Source organism: Lepisosteus platostomus, chromosome 12 (genome assembly GCF_059453375.1).
Source record: "Lepisosteus platostomus isolate fLepPlt1 chromosome 12, fLepPlt1.hap1, whole genome shotgun sequence".
NCBI lineage: Eukaryota > Metazoa > Chordata > Actinopteri > Semionotiformes > Lepisosteidae > Lepisosteus > Lepisosteus platostomus.
In genome coordinates this window covers 24,470,968-24,493,234 of record NC_142622.1, presented here as the reverse complement: position 1 = coordinate 24,493,234, position 22,267 = coordinate 24,470,968, and the positions used below count along the sequence as shown (strand labels likewise).

General features: G+C 35.9%; 1 protein-coding gene and 1 long non-coding RNA gene across 2 annotated transcripts; both read right to left on the bottom strand.

The window, feature by feature from the left end:
* Positions 1-11,339: 11,339 nt before the first annotated feature.
* Positions 11,340-15,922, bottom strand: LOC148651332 (ATP-binding cassette sub-family A member 13-like). The gene is made up of 4 exons (XM_088600291.1): positions 15,755-15,922; positions 14,921-15,044; positions 14,306-14,439; positions 11,340-11,616 (listed from the first exon to the last, which is right to left on the bottom strand). Exons 1-4 carry the CDS (start codon positions 15,851-15,853, stop codon positions 11,428-11,430), a joined length of 546 nt encoding a protein of 181 aa, XP_088456417.1. The 5' UTR covers positions 15,854-15,922; the 3' UTR covers positions 11,340-11,427.
* A 1,561-nt stretch (positions 15,923-17,483) lies between these two features.
* On the bottom strand, positions 17,484-22,244 carry LOC148651331 (uncharacterized). Its single transcript, XR_015925724.1, has 4 exons — positions 22,140-22,244; positions 18,940-19,114; positions 18,286-18,379; positions 17,484-17,757 (listed from the first exon to the last, which is right to left on the bottom strand). It is a non-coding gene; the product is annotated as an uncharacterized LOC148651331 (long non-coding RNA).
* Positions 22,245-22,267: the final 23 nt, after the last annotated feature.

Below are 22,267 nucleotides of genomic sequence, written 5' to 3'. Positions count from 1 at the left end.
TTTTGTATGGAGGAATGGTCTCAAATACCTGGTGTGTTCTCCCACCTCATCCAGCATTATAAGAGAAGACTCAGTGCTGTTATTTTGGCAAAGGGAGGCTACGCAAAGTGTTAAATGCAGGGGTGCCAATAATTGTGACACGTGTTTTTGAGAAAAAAAATATTTTTTATAAGGTTTTTTTTTCTTTGAACAATTTTACCTTATTGAAGGGTTAGATTTCTCTCACAATTTCAGTGTAAGATCAAGCTGATGAACAACAAAGACATTTTTTCATAGCCTTTTTTGCTCATCTTTACCAAGGGTGCCAATAATTCTGGAGGGCACTGTAATTTACATTCTAATGGAAATGAAAAGCATTTTTTTCTAAAAATCTGACTAAATCTCTGAAGAAATTTGAAACCCTTAACAGTCTTATGACCAAATAATAAATAACAATGATAATAAATAATGTGCTTTGTAATAAATAATAAGCATAATCAAAATTGTAATTCTAATCACAATCATAATAAATATGCTTATTGCATATTTCTGTTCTCTAGTTTGTTTCCATTTCTTGCTTTGTACAATAATACCTGATTTTTAAGAGAACCGTAGTCACTCAAATATTAGATTTGGGGTTAATTCCAATACCGAACATTGCAATAAACTTAACAAGAAAAACCTTTGGCAGTGGTGTTCAGGCCATTCCTTTGGTATGATGAACCAAAATATCACCCACACTATAGGTGGCCCCACATAGCAAAATTTAGATGCAAGGCATGCAAAGGCTGTACATGCAAGTTTGTAGATATACTGTACATTCCACACCTAAACAGTTTACGGACACTTATATTTGTACTATAGTACATGTTTCATTTAAAACAATTATCAAAATACGGTGACATGGTGTTGCTGTATTTAGTGTTGCTGCCTTTCAATTCTGGACATAAGGTTCTAATTGTGTGGAGTTTGTATGTCCTCCCTGTGATTGTATGAGTTTTCTTCACTTTCCTCTCAAATTCCAGGTATATTGGTAGATTAACTGGCTTCTGGAAAAACTGGCCTTGGTGTGAATATGTGTGTGTCTGTGTCTGACACAGTGTCACGATTATAGTCCCCCCTCCTTAAGGGTGATCCAGCCCTTTCACTTTAGATTTAATTCTGTGCACCTGACCCCTTTTCCCAGCCCACCTTAAAAGCCAGGCGCTGACGTTCATCCTGGCTCTGCATCTGGTTTCCGCACCGTGCGAGTCCGGGACCTGGAAGCGCCTGGTCCCGTTAAGGTTTTAATCTCTGTTCCCGTTCCCTGTCCGCCGGTTCCGACCCGGTTCATGGTTTTAATTCCTTGTTTGGATGGATCACCTGGCAATGGACTTATTCTTGTGTTTTGGATTCCCTCTATGGATTACTTTTGGATTGTTTGCCTCGGCCACACCTTCCCCCGTGCACCAGCGCACTTTGGACACGCCCCCCTGTTTTCAGCCCCGTATCCCTGCATGACCTTTTCCTAGTGTTTCCCCACTTCTTCGCATTGTGTCGTCCGCATAGGGTCCGGAAAGAACTGTTCGTTACACACAGGCCCTATAGGACCTGCAAGGCAAATGTGATCTACTGATGGTAGACAATGGTCCAGGGAATAGGGGCCCCACTCACTGTGAAACGCTCACCCACCAAAAGATGGCCCTGGGATGATATGAGCAGGACTTGCCCTGGGCATAGGTGAACTATGCGACTGCCTAGGGCCTCGAGACTGACAGAGGATCCCTACAAAAATTCATGATTTTGTGCTTAATTCAAAATTTGTAAAGTTTTTCTATAATGTCAATTAATTTATTTTGTTACTGAGATTTTATAACTGGTCTAAAAAATTGGGACTGCAGTTCTCCTTTAAAACAGATTATCTTTGTAAAATGTGTCCTTGTGTTCTTGTTTATAAGTTATTTATTCTGTGTTTTTCAAAGCTGGTTTTCTAGTTATATAATTAATTTTATATAATTAGATAACTTTGTGTGGGAGCTGATAATATAGTGTATGGTCAAATTGTGATCTAGAGGGTTCCCTTTCCAAGACATTGTCTAGGACCCAAAAAGCCTTAGGGTATTAGAATGGAACCAATGATGATAAAATGCCAGATCTCTGAGATCCAAGCTTTCCAAAACATTGTTACAGTACATTGTATTGCACTTTCTGGTATGTAAGCCTAAGAAACACTATATACTATACAGTAGAAGTTAAATGTTTGTCACTTAAAAATGAATCCTAAAGCAGTATAAGCAGAAAATGAACAAAAATACAAAACATAAAATATGAAAAGGAAGATGTGGTAACAAATGAGCAGAAAAAACACTTACGACTACAAAACACATTCAAGTAATCTAAAGTACTAAAGAGACTAATTTTAGGATTTACACTAGGTAAGGGACTGCTGCTTTATAATTGTGGAAATATTTACTTCATTTTGAGTTATTATAAATAAAACTCTTAAGATGGACAATTTGGAAAAGAGAGAATGTTTCTTTTTGTCTTGCCTCCAATTAGGGAGTCATTTTATGGTACAGTGTGTGTACCTCATTTGCAGGGTTGAGCTCTGTTTCCAGGTTCAGTAAAGAGTTGGGCTCTTGTAATGAGCCTGTTGCTCAGCTGTTGCAGGCCAGCCATGGAAAGAGTTGTAATTGCAGCTGACCCGTCACTAGAGGTCACTTATACTTGTAAATAGCCATACAAGAGGCAAAATTTGTATTTACTGTATGACGTTTTGCACTTACAATGCCAACATCAAGTGTTCCTGGAATGTGCTGAAGTAGAAGTCTAAGGTAGCATTCCTTCCAATCATTTGCACTAAGCTGTAGTAAGAAACAGAGCAGGTGCTCAGTTCCTGGTTCAAATCCTTCCACCCTTTAAATATATCTATCAAGGATATCTCCATTTCTGCACGTCCATCCAGGACTTCCGCCATAAGCTCAATCTTTAACACAGAGAAAGAAAGCAATACATCTATTACAAAATCAATGTCAAACAGAAAATTAAATGTAAAACTAAATTTTGAATAAATTTACCAAAAAATCATGTATTTCACATTTGTCTCACCAATGAGCTACCCTAGCCTTGATTTAGAAAAATAGACATGTAATTAACAGACAGGTTAAAAACACTATTTACGAAACCTTTCTTATGGTATTGCATTTTTGATGAGTGCAGTTATTGAGGACAGTAGAAATATGTACTGTAGGTGTTGTGAAGTCAATAAGCTTCCTTTGTAGAAATGTGTGAGATCTGTGAGAGACAGCTTACAATACATGCTCTGTGAAGTGATGAGGTGACGAACACATGGAACTTACTGTATACAATATCCAAAAATGCTGCAGTCTATAATATAGTAGATAGGGAAAAGTTGTTTACACCAGATTAAGATTTACAAATGCAGCCTCCACCTATGCCTTCTATACTTCAAAAGTTTGTACTGCTGGTATTTGAGCACATATCCATGGTTTCTGAAGATCTAGTGCCTGATCTGAATTTCTTTATACTGTAGGATTCGGTGCCTTTCATTTGATTAAGAAATAAATTGAATTCTTAAATGATAGCACATTTCTGGCATTTGTTTAGAACTTAACCGATAATCAAGGTTCCAGAATTTCTTTACAACTTATATACAGTAAATGCATAAAAAATCTATTTAATACCAACAGTTTGTGAAGAAATATGATCTCCAAAGAGCTACCTTTAAGTTTGAAAATAACTGAGCAATTTCACTGCATGCATTTTTTAAATAACTGAAGAACACAATCATTGTGTTCTTATGATTCACCAATCCAATTTGGAATCCATAATTAATAGTATATTGATTTTACTATGATTTGATTACTGTAACTCAGTGGCAGTGATTTTCTATCACTTGGGAGAGAATGAGACAATGGAACATGTTTCTCTTGCACGCCCAACTACAGAGCAATTAATTGTTTTGTTATTTGCAAGTTCCTTAGCATATTACGGCAGAGTTAGCAACAACAGTGAGTCTGTCTTTCTCTAACAACACAGCTGACCTGCAGGTGCCTGGAAAGTCAAGTGAGTTTCACATAGCAGGAAAGCCCTGGCTCACTAATCCCAACCTCACCCTAAAGGTGCTCTTCTAATCATGGCAATTACAATTTGTATTGTAAATTTACTTTACATTCTACTTTTGATTTTTTTTTTCCAATTCGGTTTTTCTGTTGTTTTGTTTCATAATTTGCATTGTGCTGCTTTTGCTCACTTTTACTTCTGCATTTTAAGAATTCCGGAGTTTTCATATGTTTGTTTTATAAGATGGCACACCCAATTTTCTTCAAGTACTGTTCTATACAAACACTAACCAAAGACATCTAGATTATACAACATTACCGAGTGTGCCAAACCCTTTGGAGATGGGAAGTGGTCAGACCAGTCTGAGACATTGCTAGACCCAAGCTGATGGCAAACCAGGTCATCAAGTTTCATAAAGAAGACAGGATCCTGAGCCATCCCCAGGGTAATTCCTTTACCATCCACACGTTTCTGTTTGTAAATACTGAAACACATTGATAATAATAATAATACAGTACATACTAAAGGGGTTATTCACAAAACCATAGAGAGTAGAAGTAATAGGTGAATGTCTTACAGTATATTTCTTTTCATCTGCTAGACCAGTGTTTCTCAACCTTTTCCATAATCCTGCAAATTGACATCAAGTTTTGCAGCACATCACTGTCCTTTCCCACACACATACTGTACATGTCACTGGCCCAAGCATGTTATTATAAATAGTCTAAACAAACTTTATTTAGACATTTAATCTAAGTTTGCAGCACTGGAGCCCTGGGGTGCTATCTGCGTGGAGTTTGTATGTTATCATATGCTCGAGTGGGTTTTCTCTGGGAGCTCCGGCTGCCTCCTGCTTTTAAAAACATACTGGTAGGTTAATCGGCTTCTGGGAAAACTGGCCCCGAGAGTGTGGGTCTTGTGTGTCTGTGTGAAAATTATCTTGACAGTCTTAATGACCTTCTTAAGTTTGTAATTAACTTTTGTAATTGTATCATTCAAATATCAATGGCCTTGTTTTAACAATACAGACATTTTAATCTATGATTCAAAAATCCGCCAGTTTCATATTTTGCCATAATGACACAAGAGTATAACTGAAAACCACCTCCGTTTCTGATCTAAAATAAAAATTTCAGAGTGCAGCACTGCATTATTTTAATGTGCAGCTAACTGTAAGATTTAAATACAGTTGTTAACTGTTATTTGTTTCATACAGTGAACAAAGATTAATTATACATTTTTGTAAATAACTGAAAATGTTTATTCATATTTTAAACCTTATGAAGATGGCTGGTTATAACTATTGTGACATTGTGCCAATAGGGTTTTCTCTTTTTTACATGCTCTAAGTTTCAGAAAATTTATCTTTTTCACAAGCCACTGTTTTCAGATTAATTATTTAGCAGAAATTTTATTTTTTCTTTCTATCATATTAACTTGAATTCCACAAGATGTGACTTCATTAGCTCCATCATCAGACTCGCATATGTTTGTATGTGGTGGCGGTGCAGTGGCTCTGTGGCTAAGGATCTGCTCCTGTGGCTGGAAAGTTGCTGGTTTGTATCCCGCGGCTGGCAGAGGAGTTGTATTCTGTTGGACCATTAACCCCAACTGCTCCAGCGGTGCTGTATAAATGGCTGATCCTGTGCTCTGACCCCAAGTTTCTCTCCCTGTCTGTGTGTTTCATGGAGAGCAAGTTGGGGTATGTGAAAAGACAAATTCCTAATACAAGAAATTGTATATGGCCAACAAAATGATCTTATCTTATCTTTTAATTAATTAAATTGGTTAATTGATTAATTGGTTAATTGACACAAGCTTGACACATGTTTTAATCAAGTTTTAATCCCAATGGTGGTTTTATGAATGAGGTTAAAGTTACGTTTTTTCACAGAACAATAAGGACATGCTCTCTATTTCCATGAATAACCCCCAAAGCCTATAAAAGCAGCTTATCTAAACTAAATGTTTGTTATTTTTTATGTGTGTGTGACACCCTCTCTCAGTTAAGCATTTTTTGTGGCTTTCATATTGTCTGAGCAAACTAATGGTGAGCCATTACTTTTAGGTCAGATGTAAGTGATTCAGATTTCCACTATGACTAAGCCAATTAAATATACAGAAAAAATTGATCATACTGTAAACACACTGTGCTAATAAGCTTAAGAATTTGAGAAATATTTAATGTATTCATGAGACTTTATAAAAATATATTCTCATTTACTGTACCAGTTTTATCTCTGTTATCAAGATGTCCAGGTTTACAATAAATTGATCAATTGCATCCGTAGTCCATCCAGGTGTAACTTTTTGCAGGAAAGCTACAACATCTTCACAAAAACAACACAGCATTTTCAGCATTGTCACCACTCAGTTGTTTAGTTGTTACATGACATAACATCCAGTATTTAGCAAGTTTAGTAATTACATTTTTAAAAAGCAGATCAAACTGATGCTTCACAAAGCTGCTTTCCTCTTCCTCTTCTCTTAAGTATTACATTTGTTTATTTAAAACTCACACTGTTTAAAATCTATAGAGTACTGTATCATTCCATCGTTATACTGATCAACATTATAGCATTAGTCTTTGTTGTAAATACCAGATTTAGAGAGTTGCAATCCATAACTATACAATTTCAGAGTCTGGGAACTCTAAAAAACACAATCTTGCTCATGGGGACATGATCAGGTTTTTAAACTACTGTATCAGTCATGTGAGAAACAAGACTTGATATCTTGACAGGAGATGGATGGCATAACATAAAAAAGGACTCAGTTATTTTGCATTAAAGAAACAGATATAATGTTTGGTCCTTCACTCCAGCCTGGAAGTAATAGATGACAGAAAGATTTATGACACTGCCTGGATGTGCTATTGATTAGGTTTATGTGATATAAGCAGAAACAGTTATTGTATATTCAATTCAATAAAGTATATTCAAAAATGAAATTTACTGTTACAATTCTCACTACCAAATCCATATATAAAATCTGACAATAAGGTAAGGCAATATTTATTACCTTTTCTTAATGAATTCTGTAAGTATACTCTGTAATCATAAACTTTTTTTCTTTACCAATAAAATACATATGGTTTGTTCAATATTGTATTTAAAGTGCATCCATATTGCTTATTTCTGTGGCTGGTCACAGTTTTAAACAAAATTTAAACTATTCTTACCATTTTACAACCTTACCAATTTAAATTAATTCTTACCATTGAAGAATCTCACAGCTTGCATCATAATTATCCTCACAGCCTTTTCTTTCTGGAGGTGGTGCCTTACAGAAGGCCATAGCTGTTGACTTTCAAGTGTGTCCTGCATGGAATTTAGGTATTTCTCTGTCCTAGACATGAAACATTTCAGTAAGTACATACTGTATCTTTACAGACTCGGTAAATATAAAGTCTTAACTGAATAATTTTGATTATTGGTACATGATGGGTACATTTACAGTATATTAAAACTTAAAAAAAAGGATAAATGTCAATTCAATTATGGCATTGAATTGTATCCAGTGAGCATTTTTGTTTTTTCTAATATTTATGTAATCTACAAATAATGTTTAAAACAATAAATTATTATCACTTAACTTTGGATAGAATTGCAAGGAAAGCAATTTGAGACAACCAAGCAAACTACTGTAAATGAGCCAGATAGCCTCCTGCTGTTTGATTGTTTGTTCTTATATTGTAATAATAATAATAAACTTTATTTTATATGGTACTGTAACTTAAAAACCATTAATTTCAAAGTGATTTGACCTAGATCTAAAAAATGTTCTTCATTTTTAAAACAAATCCATTTGCTATCGCCCTCAATGGTAGCCAAGTGTGGGGTAATGTTCTCAATAACCATATACAGTACATGTACAGTAGGTCTAGGAGTCTCCCTACTGCCAGACTGTTCACTCCTAACTATGGTAGCTTTCAACCTTCCACTACTAACCATTAGTCTTAGTTATCTCACTAATAGAAAGATCTTCCCCTGAAGTGTTAAATCTGTCTCACTCACCTGAGAGGACATGGTCAGACATCTAACCATGAGATCATTGATTTTTTTTTCAGACAGCCATATTCCCTAGAATAGGTAGTGTGTAACCTTGTTCCCACCCCTCTGGGATGGTGTTGTAGCCTGCCCCTTCCAGGGTTTAGATGCTTCTCCTGGCATCTTACTTCCAGACCCAGTTTTTCACTGTCCCCATGTCAGTAAGGTTTAGTTCCCCCTGAGCCAACCCTCAGAGTGTTCCCATGATGCTCTGTGTCTCACTGCCACCCCTGACAATGAGGGTCTGACTCTTCTAAGTCAACCTGCTCATCCAGTGTCTAAACCTGGTTTCTCGCTGTCCTCCTGACACTTAGGATCTAATTTATGCTGGCACTTGCCGCAATACCCAGTTTCTCACTGTCACTGTGACAGTGAGGTCTAGCTCCTACTGAGCCAAACCTCAGAGTCTTCCCATGCTCTGTGTCTCACCCTGTGTGCCACCCCTGAATTAAGGGTCTGACTCCCCTGAGTCGACCCGCTAATCCGGTGTCTCACCTTGAGACCTGGTTTCTCACTGTCTCCGTGACAGTGAGGTCTAGATCCCAATCCCAATCTAGATCCCAATCCCATCTTCAGGCATCCCTCTGAGACTCTGTTACTCACTACCATACAGTACCTAATGGGAAGGGTCTGACTCCTCTGAATCAACCTTGGGGATATTTAATGAATCAGATTAACTAATTCAGGGTTTTCTCAAATTATCCAGACTAATTTAACCAGTATGATAACTAACTTCAGGTTTACTCTGTTTCACAAAGGCAAACTCAAATGTAAGTTTTCTGGTTAAAGCAACTTGGGATAAAACTATCTGACTAACTGTGTATTAAAGACACACTTCAGTTGACAAGAGGGGTTGAGCATTGAATCCTTCTTCTGTATTAGTAAAACTACGACAAAAGAATTTGCATTTTAATCCAGTCACCATGAATTAAGGCTCCTTAGGAAAAACTGTAAGGATTAAATCTGTTGTGGTGAGGAGCTATAATGTAGGAACTGCAAAAGCCAGAGAAGATGTCTGGTAAAGAATCACCTTTAAAAATGAATGTGGGAGTTAAATATGTAATCCAATGACATATTTTAAGATAAAACAAACACAATTATGTGAGCATGCATGTGTTGGCATTAGTTAATTTACATTACTATGACATTGAAGTGGAGCTCCTCCTTAAGCTTTTGTGTAGTTGTACAATATAGCAGTAATGTATGCAATTACAGTAGCTGGACCATAGTGGGAGGACCTGGCAGCAGGTCATCACAACATTCAAGAAAGTCATCCACATGGTCCTGTACAATATAACATAGTCAAATCCTCTAAAACAATTTTTTCTTTGGCTAGAATTAATTCTTGCCAACAAAAGTATGGGGGAGGAGGAATCTTCATCATTAACACAGTATCGAAGGTATTCATTTATTGGGATATTGTCTTTTTCACAATATTTTTGTGAAGTGAATCAAGTAGTACAGGAGAGTTGCAGAATGTCTTTAGCCCAGTAAAACTGTCTATATTTTAAAGGCAAGAGTTTTATTTTTTAACTGTACGTTGATGCTGTGGATTGATTTTTTGCTAAAAAATAAGCCTTGTTTGGCCCTGTGGGGGCTTTAATGAGGATGCCTGTGCAGTCTAGAGAACCTATTATATTAGGGAATGTTGCAAGAAGTGTTTAAATCATGGTGCATACTGTAGCTACAGGGAACAGAAGCTCATTTACAGTAGATAGAATTAAATATGGGAATATTACCAGTTATTTCATGAAGCCCTTAATAAATCACTTATGTATGGCTGGGAACTGTTATGATTGCAAGTAACAAATTTAGTGGAAACACCACTTTACTTTTTATACAACACACTGTTGCTTTACTGAAATTCTGTAGGTTACCAAGACAACAGAAAATATCAGCCCTATCACCAGAGTTTGAGTTTTAAATCTTAGCTACGACAAGCAGTATTAACAAAATATGGGCTTAAGAGATCGTATAAGTATACTCTGCTGAAACGGTATCTTTCAAATAAAAATTATCAGCGAACTGAATGGTGTGAATGAAGTGAATGATGAACTCTAAACTGTCAACTGGATCCCTGAAGAAAGAAGACATTATTTTCAGTGGACTGTTTCGCTTGTGAGTTTCGCTCTTAACCTCAGGTTAATTTAACTGGATACAATTCAATCCTGCTTTGTGAAACTGAAAATCCTGACTTTTTTCAACATGTTTAAAAATGTTATCCAGTTAACTGAGTAATCTCGCTTAGTGAAACAGCCTCCTGGACTGAATATCCTAATATTGGAAGTCTGCCTTCACACTGGTGAGGCCATTTCTCTAATGACCTATTTATATTAATTATATATTAATAATGCACATGTGCTCTTGAGCTTTCCTGCGTGTATCTGGAGTGTCTCACCAGCCCCCTCTGATATTTCAGATCTAGTTGCCCTCTAGTTGTCCTCTCGCAGGAGGCTAGTGTCCTTGCAAATTTCCTGAATTTACCTTTTTTTAAGAAAACAACGTTTTGTTACCACTTGCATTTCACACTGCAGGCAACCTATTATTTTAACTGTTCACTGTTTTAAATGTATGTTGTGTTGTTTCTGCAGGAAGAAGGACAATGTCAAGAGGCTTTTCTTGAAAATAGACTTGCTTACTCTTCCTGAATATTGCTGGTCAAATCCAGCTTGTGAACGCGAGCACCATCTTCTAGAATGTGCAGGACTTTCTGTGCTGTTGAGAACAATTTCAGATCCTTTCCTTGCTCAGTTATTTGAGCGAGCACAAATGTCAAGCCTTTCTCAAGAGTGGTCAGCATACTGTCAGCCAATCCGCTGCTGTGCCACAGTTTTAAAATCTAAAATGGACATGAGTATTCAAATGATCAAACCAAATAACTCACCAGAAGACTGATCATTAACACTATTATTCACACTCCGTAGTAAAAAAAAAACAGTATTGCTTGTTGAGAAAGAAGGTTTTGGGTGTAAGGATGTGAGAATTGAGAGAATAAGGGTATAATATGAGATAATAATAAAATTATTCTATAAATATAAATCAAACATGAAAATTATAAATTAAAAATACAAGAAAAACGTGAGAGGGAATAGTTATTTTCAATAGCTTATTTTACTTACTATATTGAGTATATTTTTAAACTGTGCTGGTCATTAAACTTACTAGCAACCAAAGCCATCTGGTTTTCCTGCTGTGTATACAACAAAGTCTGTTGTTCCAAATGGAGAAGAAAACATTAATTACAGTACATTGTGGCATCATTCCACTTTGATATATTAATTTCATCACACTTTATATGCTGAGCAGCAGACAGTTTGGTTTGGACATTAAACTGCACTTATTCAGCTGCACAATACTGTACCTCTTTCCCAAGTCTGATCTTATCCACAGAGAGGATGACAAACTCTACCAATTGCTTGTATTGATTGTCACAGGCTGGTTTCAAATCCATAGACGATGATTTATTCTCACACACACGAGACACTGTTGAACAAACAGCCCTCGCCAGCTCTTCTTCTATGAGAACCTACAAGGGGAACAAATGATCAAGGCCCTTTTGTTTTGACTCTCAGACCCTCAGACTGATTTTCACGTATCAGTTTACCAATGCTTACAATACCACAGTCTGAAAAATATATCCATTTCTGGCTGTAGCCAAGCAAAAGAGGCAATATACCATCTGCTTCCTTAATCTGCACAATTTTCTCATCTTTTCTCTTTTCTCAGACCCATTTGGATAATGGTTAAAAGAAATTAACAAAAAGAAAGATAGTGAAATTACTTTGATAACATACTTACAGTATCTCACTTTACATGATAAGAAGACATTTTTTGCCCAATTTAGCAAACAAAATCTAACAATGTAAAGCTACTGATTAGTCTAGACTAGATCTGCTATTACAATTGTGAGAGTCTGTACTCATGTGTACTGTACATGTACTCATAACAAAAATAAAAGTCTCAAGTTGCTTAAAGAATATCACAATGGGCAGGTAAGACACTGGAATTGCTGTTGATCTTGTATTACAGCCTTAAGGGAGAGATAATTAGCTTTAGTACCCCCATGCCCTGAAACTGCAATGTCAAGTGTGTATACTGCTTAAGGCTTTTTAGTGGGACGGTAATTCCAGTTACCCAAAAAGACCAGTGATTAAGAATCATCTCCCTAATGAGAGTTTCCTACAGGAGCAGTGCATTACATGACATCAGATAGACCTAATGAAAATAGTAGATTTTTTAGTCATAGGTATTTTGACCTAAGTCATAGGAACAAAATCAATTCAGTTTTTATTAAATTATATCAGATAAGATCTGCAGAAATGATGGTATTTAATTTATGAATATATACTGATGGAAAAAAGAAACGCAACATTTTCTGCAATGAGAATAATATACAGTAGTTACAGTATAGCTTATGTACTTTCACAAAAAGTTGTCAATTTGTTTTAAGCACTCTGACCAGCAATACAGCTTGTGCAGTGAGGCATTGCAACTTGCCAATTACATGAAAGCTCGTTAGGTGCACTTTTGCCCAACGAGGTCCAGGTGGAACAATGCCTGATCAGGTCACCTTTGAAAAGGCCTTAATTCAAAGCTTAGGTCACTGCAAGAAAAAGGCCACACTTAGTCAGTTTTCTGTGCATTCCATAATGCCTCATAATGCTGCAGTCAGGTATGTCATGTGCCAGAGTTGCCAGACACTATGGAGTAAGCCGCTCCACTGTGTCCCGATTGCAGAGGAAGTTTCAGCAGACCGCCAGGACAGATGACCGTCCAAGATCTGGTCGCCCTCGAGTGACCACACCAGAGCAGGACCTACACATCACACTGGTCCATCTGAGAGATCATTTCAGATCTGCTGAAACTGCTGACATACAATGCCCGCATCAGTGGGATGGAGCATGCTGCTGGCCTTAGAGCAAGGCGGCCTGTCCTCTGAGCAGAGGCCCTCTGCTCACACCTCCTACACATCACACCCGACTGGCTTGGGCCAGATAAAAGCTACAATGGACTCGTCAGCAGTGGCATCAGGTCCTCTTCATGGATGAGTCACTCTTCAGCCTGTTCCACGCAGACGGGAGGGCCAGAGTGTGGAGGAGGAGGTGTTGCGTTTCTTTTTTCCATCAGAATATATAAAGAATCTCAAATCAAATCAAATTCCAATTTCTAATATTTTGCATACAATTGGCTACTGTATGTAATATGCAATAATATGCGATAGGCTGTTTTTAGCATCCAGGAAGTTATAGTAGATACAAGCAAAAAGATTATTTGGTACAATGGGGCTGTGTTTCCTAATCTGTCTATCTAACATTTCCACTAGTCTTGATATATTGCCAAAGAAGTACTGTATGTACGTATTCTTTCAATAATCAGATTTGTTCTTATGAATAGAATTAATACTTTTTAAAATACTTATTGGATCCTCTTCAAAACAGTAATTATAGCTGAAAAAGATGGGAAAAAAATGAAAACACCCCTAGTTGCATTGCTGTTTTCAATTGCTACTGTACATGGTTTCAATTTATGTAAATTACAAAAATATATATATATTTTCTGAAACTTTCTAACTTGTACTGCCTTTCTAAAATTCAATCAGTTATTCCATTAAGTAGACTCCTAATGTTGCCCCATCTCACTGAAAATTCAATTTTCACGGCTTGGCAGCTTGTGAATAAGGTTCTCTCATGAAACAGATGCAGAAATGAAAATTACTGCGCAGAAACCATGGTCTGCCATAAAAGGAACCTGTTTAGAGGTGATCAGTGTGGCATAGTAAGGCAACCAGGCTCCGACTCACCAGTACTTGCAAAAACAAAGCTTTGAGGTTTCTGAATCCTTAACCGTATGTTTTGCAGTTAGTTATTAGTCTCCCCATTTACTGTACAGTACACATCCTTATATGCAAAATATTTTCATTTACACCATGTTCTTATAGTTTATTAAGTGATACACAAAGTTATCCATTTGAAAATCAACAACACGTATTTTTCTTGACTTAGAAAGGAATAACTTGGAGTGTATAAATTTGTTTTAATTTCAATCATATTCAGTTATTATTTTTTGTTGGTTTAGCATTGTAGCATTCTAACATTTATACTGGAGTACATTTCAGGAAAGCTTTAGAAGTCACTAAGTCACATACATACTGTATGTGTTAAAGACTGTTTTCATTTTTTGTTTTTAGGAGGACGGTGTCTGTATGGGTGCTTTACCTTTTTCCAGGGGACAGAAACATTTAAGGGCTGCTGGATGGACTGAGAATCCAGACCAAATCTTACTTCTAACTGCTCTTGAATGAAGACAGGATCCCACACTATGTTCCATAAAAGAACACCATATTCATCTCCTGCAAAACATATAGCATTGCTCATTGGTGTATGTATACTGGACTAATAAAAATCACACTGCATTATATTCCAAAAATTGATGAATGTTACACACAGAAGAAATCAAACAAAGAACTGCCTACATGTAAAGTCTTTAAATTGTAATCTTTATGGAGATTTTTCTTTCTTCCATCCATCCATTTTCTAATCCAATTCAGGGTCGAAGGGAAGCCGACGCTTATCCTGGCAAACAACAGGTCTAAAGCAGGATATACCCTGAACGGGATGCCAGTCCATCGCAGGGCAGACTCAAGCACAAACACAGACATGCAAACACTCACATCAGGGCTAGATTTTCCCAGAAGCCAATTAACTGGAAACCAGAGCACCCAGTGAAAAACCACCCACACTCTGGAAGAACATACAGTATAAATTCCATACAGATAGCAACTGAGGTCCAGAATTGAGGTGGTGGGTAGTGTTTAGTTTTTAGATCCTTACCTGAATTATTCCATTTAATGAAAGTGTTCAGAGAAGATACAGAGGAATTAAGCACAGCATGTATTGTTTGGAAAAAGCTGTAGCTGGGGTTCAGGACACCCAGATCTTCCATAAATAAAAAAAAACCTGAAATAATAATATAGGAAATTTAACATATTATTTTGTCTTCTTATTTCAATTTAATATAATTTAACTAACTCAAAAAATAATAAGAATAATAAACTCATAATCAGGCGATTTAATGTGAAGTTATCCAATGGAATTTATTCTTACATCCTGAAGTGCCTTCAAACATGTCTTGAGGCTTTTACAATAACGTATAATATATAGTATATTAAATTGTTTCTAAAGTAGTTCAACCAGGAAAAAATAGAATCAGACGTAAAGGCAGTCAGTGAGATTCAGAATATTTTACTGTGTAGCCTGAAAAAAAAGAACATAACAGCTTTAAACTCTGGTTCAAAGAGTGTTTAAATTACTTTTCTTTGAAATCAGTAAGGTGGAGCATTTCCAGGGACATTCATTTCTTGTGAATGTGAAGAACTTTTGGAAACTCCAGATGCAAAAAACAACTATTTTTATATCAAAAGATTTAAAGAAACATTTTGCATATGTAATACACAGGATATGTGCAAATGCATTCTTACTGATTGTTATATTCATATAGATCAAGTTTATTTCCAATTTTGTGTGATTTTTCAACTCTTTTCTGACAGTACATTAAACTCTCCCAGATTGGGGCTCTTTGGCACTAGCGCACGTTTTAAATAGAAAAAAAATATTATGAATAATTTATATTGACTTATTAAGAAACACTTTCTTCCACATTTCTTACCTTTGAAAGTCCAACATGCATTGCTTTATAGTGTTAAGGTCTGTGTTGAGAAAATCACCTCCTGATATAGTGAGTATATGGGGTAGAGAGTAAAGCATTTTCCAAATGAAGGAATGACTATGTAGTCTTTCCAATTTGTATATGATTTCCTCCACTGCATTTAAATCCAGCTTTGTGAAAACAGAAAAGAATGGGTTACATTATATAATGAAAACTTCAAAACACAAAATCTGTTTCATTCTTTCTACATTTAACTGTAAAAAGTACAATCTTAAAATATTTAATCTATGTGCTTCATGTAGGCCTTTTTCTTGGGTCTTGGTCAATTATCTAACAGGCATTCAGAAGGTTAAAAACACTTACTTTAAAAAATGATGAAGATTCAGAAGAATCTGTTAAAAAATAAATTCAATAAAGAAAATTAAAATCTCCTTCAATAATTTTGTGAAATCCTAATGTGTCACAGCACACCTGACATGTTTAATTCAATTTTTGAATAACCCTTATTTAATCTTTTCATGGTCTTACAACTGAAAGTAACATCAGAAATCAATGTATAAACTGATTAGAGCAAAACAAGAGAAAAACGCATGGAGTGAAAGGAGTGTTATGAACCATTCAAATCAATAAATAAAGTGATTAACTGAGTCATCTGATCTACAGTAAAGACAGACAATTATATGAAAACACTCAGTGTTTACCTTTAATGCAAATTTGTGAACACGATTGATTTTGATGGAGGAATTAAAAATAGTTTTAATAGTTTCATTGATGTTTGCAGAAAAAAATGCACTATTTAAAATTAGGGGAACAACGATTTTCTGTTGTGTCTGCTGCCAATTCTGAAGGAAAGAACATAAAATATCCAGCATCGTTTAAAAATGTGTCTTCTCAGCATAAATGTAAGCAGTAAGTTTAAAGTGCTCAAATCGGAATTCGGTTTGTGCGAGAAATGGATATGGAAGTGTATTACCTGATAACTCTACCCAATCTCTTTCCAATACAATAGCCTTTTTTGTGATTTCTGAAATATCATTGGTCAAGTCCAATATACCGTCAATGAAGCTGGGTCCCTCCTGCCATTGGCTGTACTGGCTGCCAAGAGGAGAACGTCTGCTGGCAAAACGGGCAACACAGGATTAATCACAGATGCTAAGTTTAAGGTTAAAGAAAGAGGACACATTAGAGACTGCTTGCATTTGACTTTTTATATGATGCCTACACTGTATTTTGTACCGAAAGATGTGACTTTGGCAAACATTTTCTGTCATTTATTTCTCTCACTATTATTCTCTCTGTCAGTACTGTGTCTTAAAGACTCTTAAACCAACTTTCTGTTTGTAATTTCAGCCATTTGTATGCATATTACTGTATACTGATTATTACTCAATTTACAGGTGCAATGATGAATCATATTATCATAAAAAAGTTTTAGCTTTTCCCTTCCTTCATGGGTCATAAAACTAACTGCTTGAATGTGAAGAAGTGACGTGAATTCATACAATGCATCTGTACATGAGTGATTTAATAAGTACCAAGAAACATTACACTGTTTTTTTCTATTTTTACAAGTACTGTATGTTTTACCAAGCAATGCATTTTTGGCTTAGCAGAGTTTAGTACTTTCAGGGATTGTATAAATTAGATTATTTTTATTTAATACAAATATAAAAGCAGTCAAGAAAATTAAATGACAAAATTTCATTAGTGTTGTGATAGGTGTTTTTTTTTTGCATTTCCTATGGTGCTTTTCTACACAAAGAGGACACAGACTTGGAGATATGTAACGTCCGAGTGTATTGCCCAAACCTGGTTTCAAAAACAGGTGTATTCAAAATAACAGCAGGTTGGCTTGCAGGTGTAATATACTACCTCTGTTTTGATGTGCCAAAGTTTTCAGAAAAATAGCTCTCATTACGACATTGTGAGCCCACATCACACAACAGACTCTGAAGAAAAGGGTAAAAGCCAGTGTTTGGAAGGTTGCGTGCATCCAGGTAGCCTGGAAAATCAGATGTGAAAATCAGATTTGAAATTAAAGGTTCTTGTTAACAATCCAGCTAGCCTGTCTGATTATATGAAGTAGGGTTATTTCATGTTGATTTTGGGCAACTGCATTTCATAATCACTTACCTAAGGCTACCTACTGACTAACTGTTTGTTTTATTTAACAAGCCTTATGCCTACAATATATTATTTGTCATTATCTACAAATAGAACCTTTTTTATGGATTACTGAAGCATTTTTATTGGCACAACAATGTGAAGAATTTCTGGCAGTTAAATTAACTATAGGAAAATAGTCTAGGGGGAGCTTATGAATCTGCATTTACCATTGGAGTCTTAGGTATTGTAGGCAGAAAAATAATAAAAAAAGACCTTTCTCTCCCCAAACAGTTATAGCATTACAATTTTAAATAAAGCATAAACATATATTGATCTGCACTATATGCTGAAAATGAAAACCCCTACATTATATACTGTACATAAGGGTCTTTTACAAAGTCCCTTTCTATCTACCAGGACTTACAGTTGGTACGATATGCAGGACGCTCATGGTATCACACAGCTGCAAGAATGAGGAAGAGAAAACAAGGCCAGAGAATTTCTGAAAGTGTTTGAACCTGCAAAAAAGGAGATAATTCCAGAGAGAAATCATGCACTACACAAAAATCACATTGGTTACTTGAATTTTTAAATATTTAAACATAACAGAAGTATAAAATTAATGCAAATTCTATTATTAGCCATTTTTTTCATTAAAAAACATTGGTGCGTCTATTTTTTATGAAATACCTAAATGATATATTGCAATTACATTACTGTAATGGCATTGATATATTTCCTCTTTAAACGATTCTTTCAGAAAAAAAAATCTGTCTTTACTTCCGCATATACAGTACGTCTTTTAAGAAAAATCAGTCCTGTGTTTTCATAATACAAAACTACAAGTAGAAAACTAAAATATTTAGAATCAATAATATTTTAAAACAACTGAGTTCTGGATTTTGTCCACTTTCTACTTTTTGTGCTCTTATAAAATAGCTGGTTTGTAGACAAACATATTACATAATACATATAATACACAATTATAATATTACATATTACTATACACAAAGCCATGAATAGGTAGTCAACAAAGTAAGTGCACCAATATACTATTCAGTTATATTTCTGTACATACCGGTTGTCTGAGGCGATATATCCAGTTTTTCCAAAATAAGGCTTTAAACTGGTGTATAAAAGTCATCTTGTTTCTGAGTTATTTTCTCCTTAGTACTGTTGGCGTTGATAGGATTCCAACAAGCAGCTTTTACATCTCTCCAGGTTTATGGACCAGTCTTGTGAAGAGCTGGTTTCTTAAGCAAATTGAATTAGAGAAGGCAAGATTCAAACTTATCTCCACTGAACATCATACTCATTGAATCTGTGGTCAATGCGGTGAAAAGAAAGTCATGGGATCTTTTCCAGAAGATCAGTTTCACTTTGTTTTCTCTATAAGTTAAAATTTATTCGGGATACAGAACTTGTCTTTCATTCCCTCTGCCCACTTTCTAAGGAAAGATAATTAATTAGTCAATCAAAGTTTTCAATTTCCCTAGGAATACCAAGTGATTTTCTTCTATCCGCAGTGAGTTATCAAAGGTAGATACTACAAAGACTATATTAATTCACTGCCAATATTCCATTCATTCATTTTCTAACTGCTTTATAAGATCACTTTATTAGCCATATACAATTTCTTGCATTAGGAATTTGTCTTTTTGCATACCTCTATATATATATTCAAGGGAGGGAACATAAAAACTTGATGCAGATAACACCCCTCAAATTAAACCCAGGGCCCCAGTACTGTGAGGGAGCAATACTAACCACTGTGCCACAGTGTCTCTGCCACCACTCTTTAAAATAATACAGTTTCTCAATGAAATAAAGTAAAAATGCAGTGTGCTACAGTATGTTTAAAAAATATATGTAATTAAAATGTTATTGTTTATAGCAAGAGTGTGAAATATATATTTTTAAAACAATTCATCCATCCAACCATTTTCTAACCACTTTTCCAATACACAGTCGTGGGGGAGTGAGAGGCTAACCCAGGAAGCAACGGGCACAAGTCAGGATACACCCTGGACAGGATGCCAGTCCATGCCTGGGGACACTAACACCAGGGCTAATTTTATTAAGAAGGCAATGAATCTACCAGCATGTCTTTAGACTGTGGGAAGAAACTGGAGCACCTGGAGGAAACCCAACTGAAGACAAGGAGAACATACTGTACAAACTTCATGCACATAGCACCCCAACAATTGAACCCAGAATCCCAGCGCACTGTGTGGCAGCAATACTAACCATTGCACCACTGTGCCAATCAACCAATTTTGATTACAAGTGGATGATAATAAACATCATTCTGCATAAATAGTAATGTATTTTACATTCAGAGTTTCACTCTATGAAACATTACATTACAACAACAAAAAAAAAACAAAAGGAAATATTTCAGATATCTGGTGCACGAAGTTATTTTGTAATAACCTACACAAGTGAATTTTTTTAGCCTGCTTGGTAATTCTACATTCAATCAACAACAATGTCTGAATAAGCACTAGACATTCCTCCTGAGAATAGGTAACAATCTATTGTACCTAGAATGCATCAATGTGAAAAAATCAGTTGAAATGAACCTTGTGTTTGCATCATTATTTAACATTCGCCATCTGTTTTGAGATTTTTCTTTGCTTGTGAAATGCTATTCTACTTTAGAGAATTAACTGTGTTGAACTGTGAAGTTACTAACATGTTAGCATGCACCAAGGCCCCGTGTTCAATTCCTGGGGTGCTATCTGTGTGGAGTTTTTGTATGTTCTCCCTGTGCTCACGTTTTTTTTTCCTCAGGATGCTCTAAATTCCTACTAGTATGTCTCTTGACACAGTGGTAGGTTAATTATTTCTGGCAAAAAAACTGGCCTTTACTCTGTGATGGACAATCGTCTCATAAGGTCCTTTATACTGTATGTTTGTCTCTTCTACAGCACTTTATTGGAAATGAGTTGCGAACCTTTTTTTTTTACTTTCTTGTAAAGTGCAAACATGTAATACAAAAGTCATGCACTTTTAATCTGTTTTTGTTTAGTTTATATACTGTAAATATGAAACATTTTCTGTAAAATGTATTTCTGTGAATGCTTTGTACCCTCATGCTCACCTACAAGGCTTTACATGGCTTGGCACCTCAATACCTGTCTGAACTTTTATCGCCCTACTCCCCACCTCGCAACCTCCGCTCTTCAAATTCTGCCCTCCTTACTGTCCCCCAAGCCCGTCTACATTGTATGGGCGACAGGGCCTTCTCCTGCTATGCCCCCAAGCTCTGGAACTCCTTGCCCAAGGATATTAGAGAGTCACCTTCTCTAAACTCCTTCAAATCCAGACTCAAAACCCTCCTTTTCAGAAAAGCCTTTACTTAACTGGTTCCATTCTTCACCCCTCTGCTCTTCTTAATACCATCTTCCACGGTCTCCTCTATTGTTATTGTTGTATTGTTGTAATTATAATTGTGTCCTGTCTTGTGAAATTTTCTTATTTATTGTTGTAGTCTTCTTATTTATTGTTATTGTCATCCTGTAAAGCGCTTTGAGAAGCCACCTTTAAAGGCGCTATATAAAATAAAGTTATTATTATTATTATTATTATTATTATTATTATTATTATTACCCGTTGCTTGCCGGGTTAGGTCCTCTGCAACACTGTTTTGGATAAAGCAGTTATAGAATGGATATATTTCTGTAAATTTGGCATTCTGTAACATTGTAGGTAAGGTTAAAAGCCTCATCCTTTGGGCTAAAAAAACCTTCCCCTGTAAAAGCTTTTCAAAGAAAGAGTTAATGTATTCGTACCGTATGCACGACATTAAAGAGATGTTTATTTAACGTTTAAAATCAACAAATGAAATGAACAAATTAGTTCATTTTTTATCGGTTTTGCAACGCACAATTCTACGCAATGGCATTTAATGATTATTGTGAATGTGCAAACATTTCACCCGTATCTTTAGAAAGAAAAAAAACTAATACAGTGTTAGTGATCCGATTATATAGACGGCCACCAAGATCATCTTAAATGTTGCACTAGCGCCATCTAGAGAATTTCATAAGTATTTTGTAAAACTGCTCTCAGATCTTGATCTAGTGAAAAACCTGTTTTCTTTTCTTTTTCTTTTTGTAAAAGCCCAGTGTAACCCTCAATGGTAGTCAAGACCTATACAGAAGAATATACTTTATGTTACACTGTTTTGCACCAGACATTAGTCAATAAATACCCTTTGCCATTAAAAACCTCGACTTAATCGTGGACACAATGACGTTCAACACTATAACTTACTTTCACTTTTACCAAAGTGGATTTTTAGCAGACGACGACCACAAATAACGTGTCAAGACACTATAACAACAGCAGAGGGCACCCATTACGGGGAAGACTACGTCTGCAAAGCCGGAAGCGCTTACTTG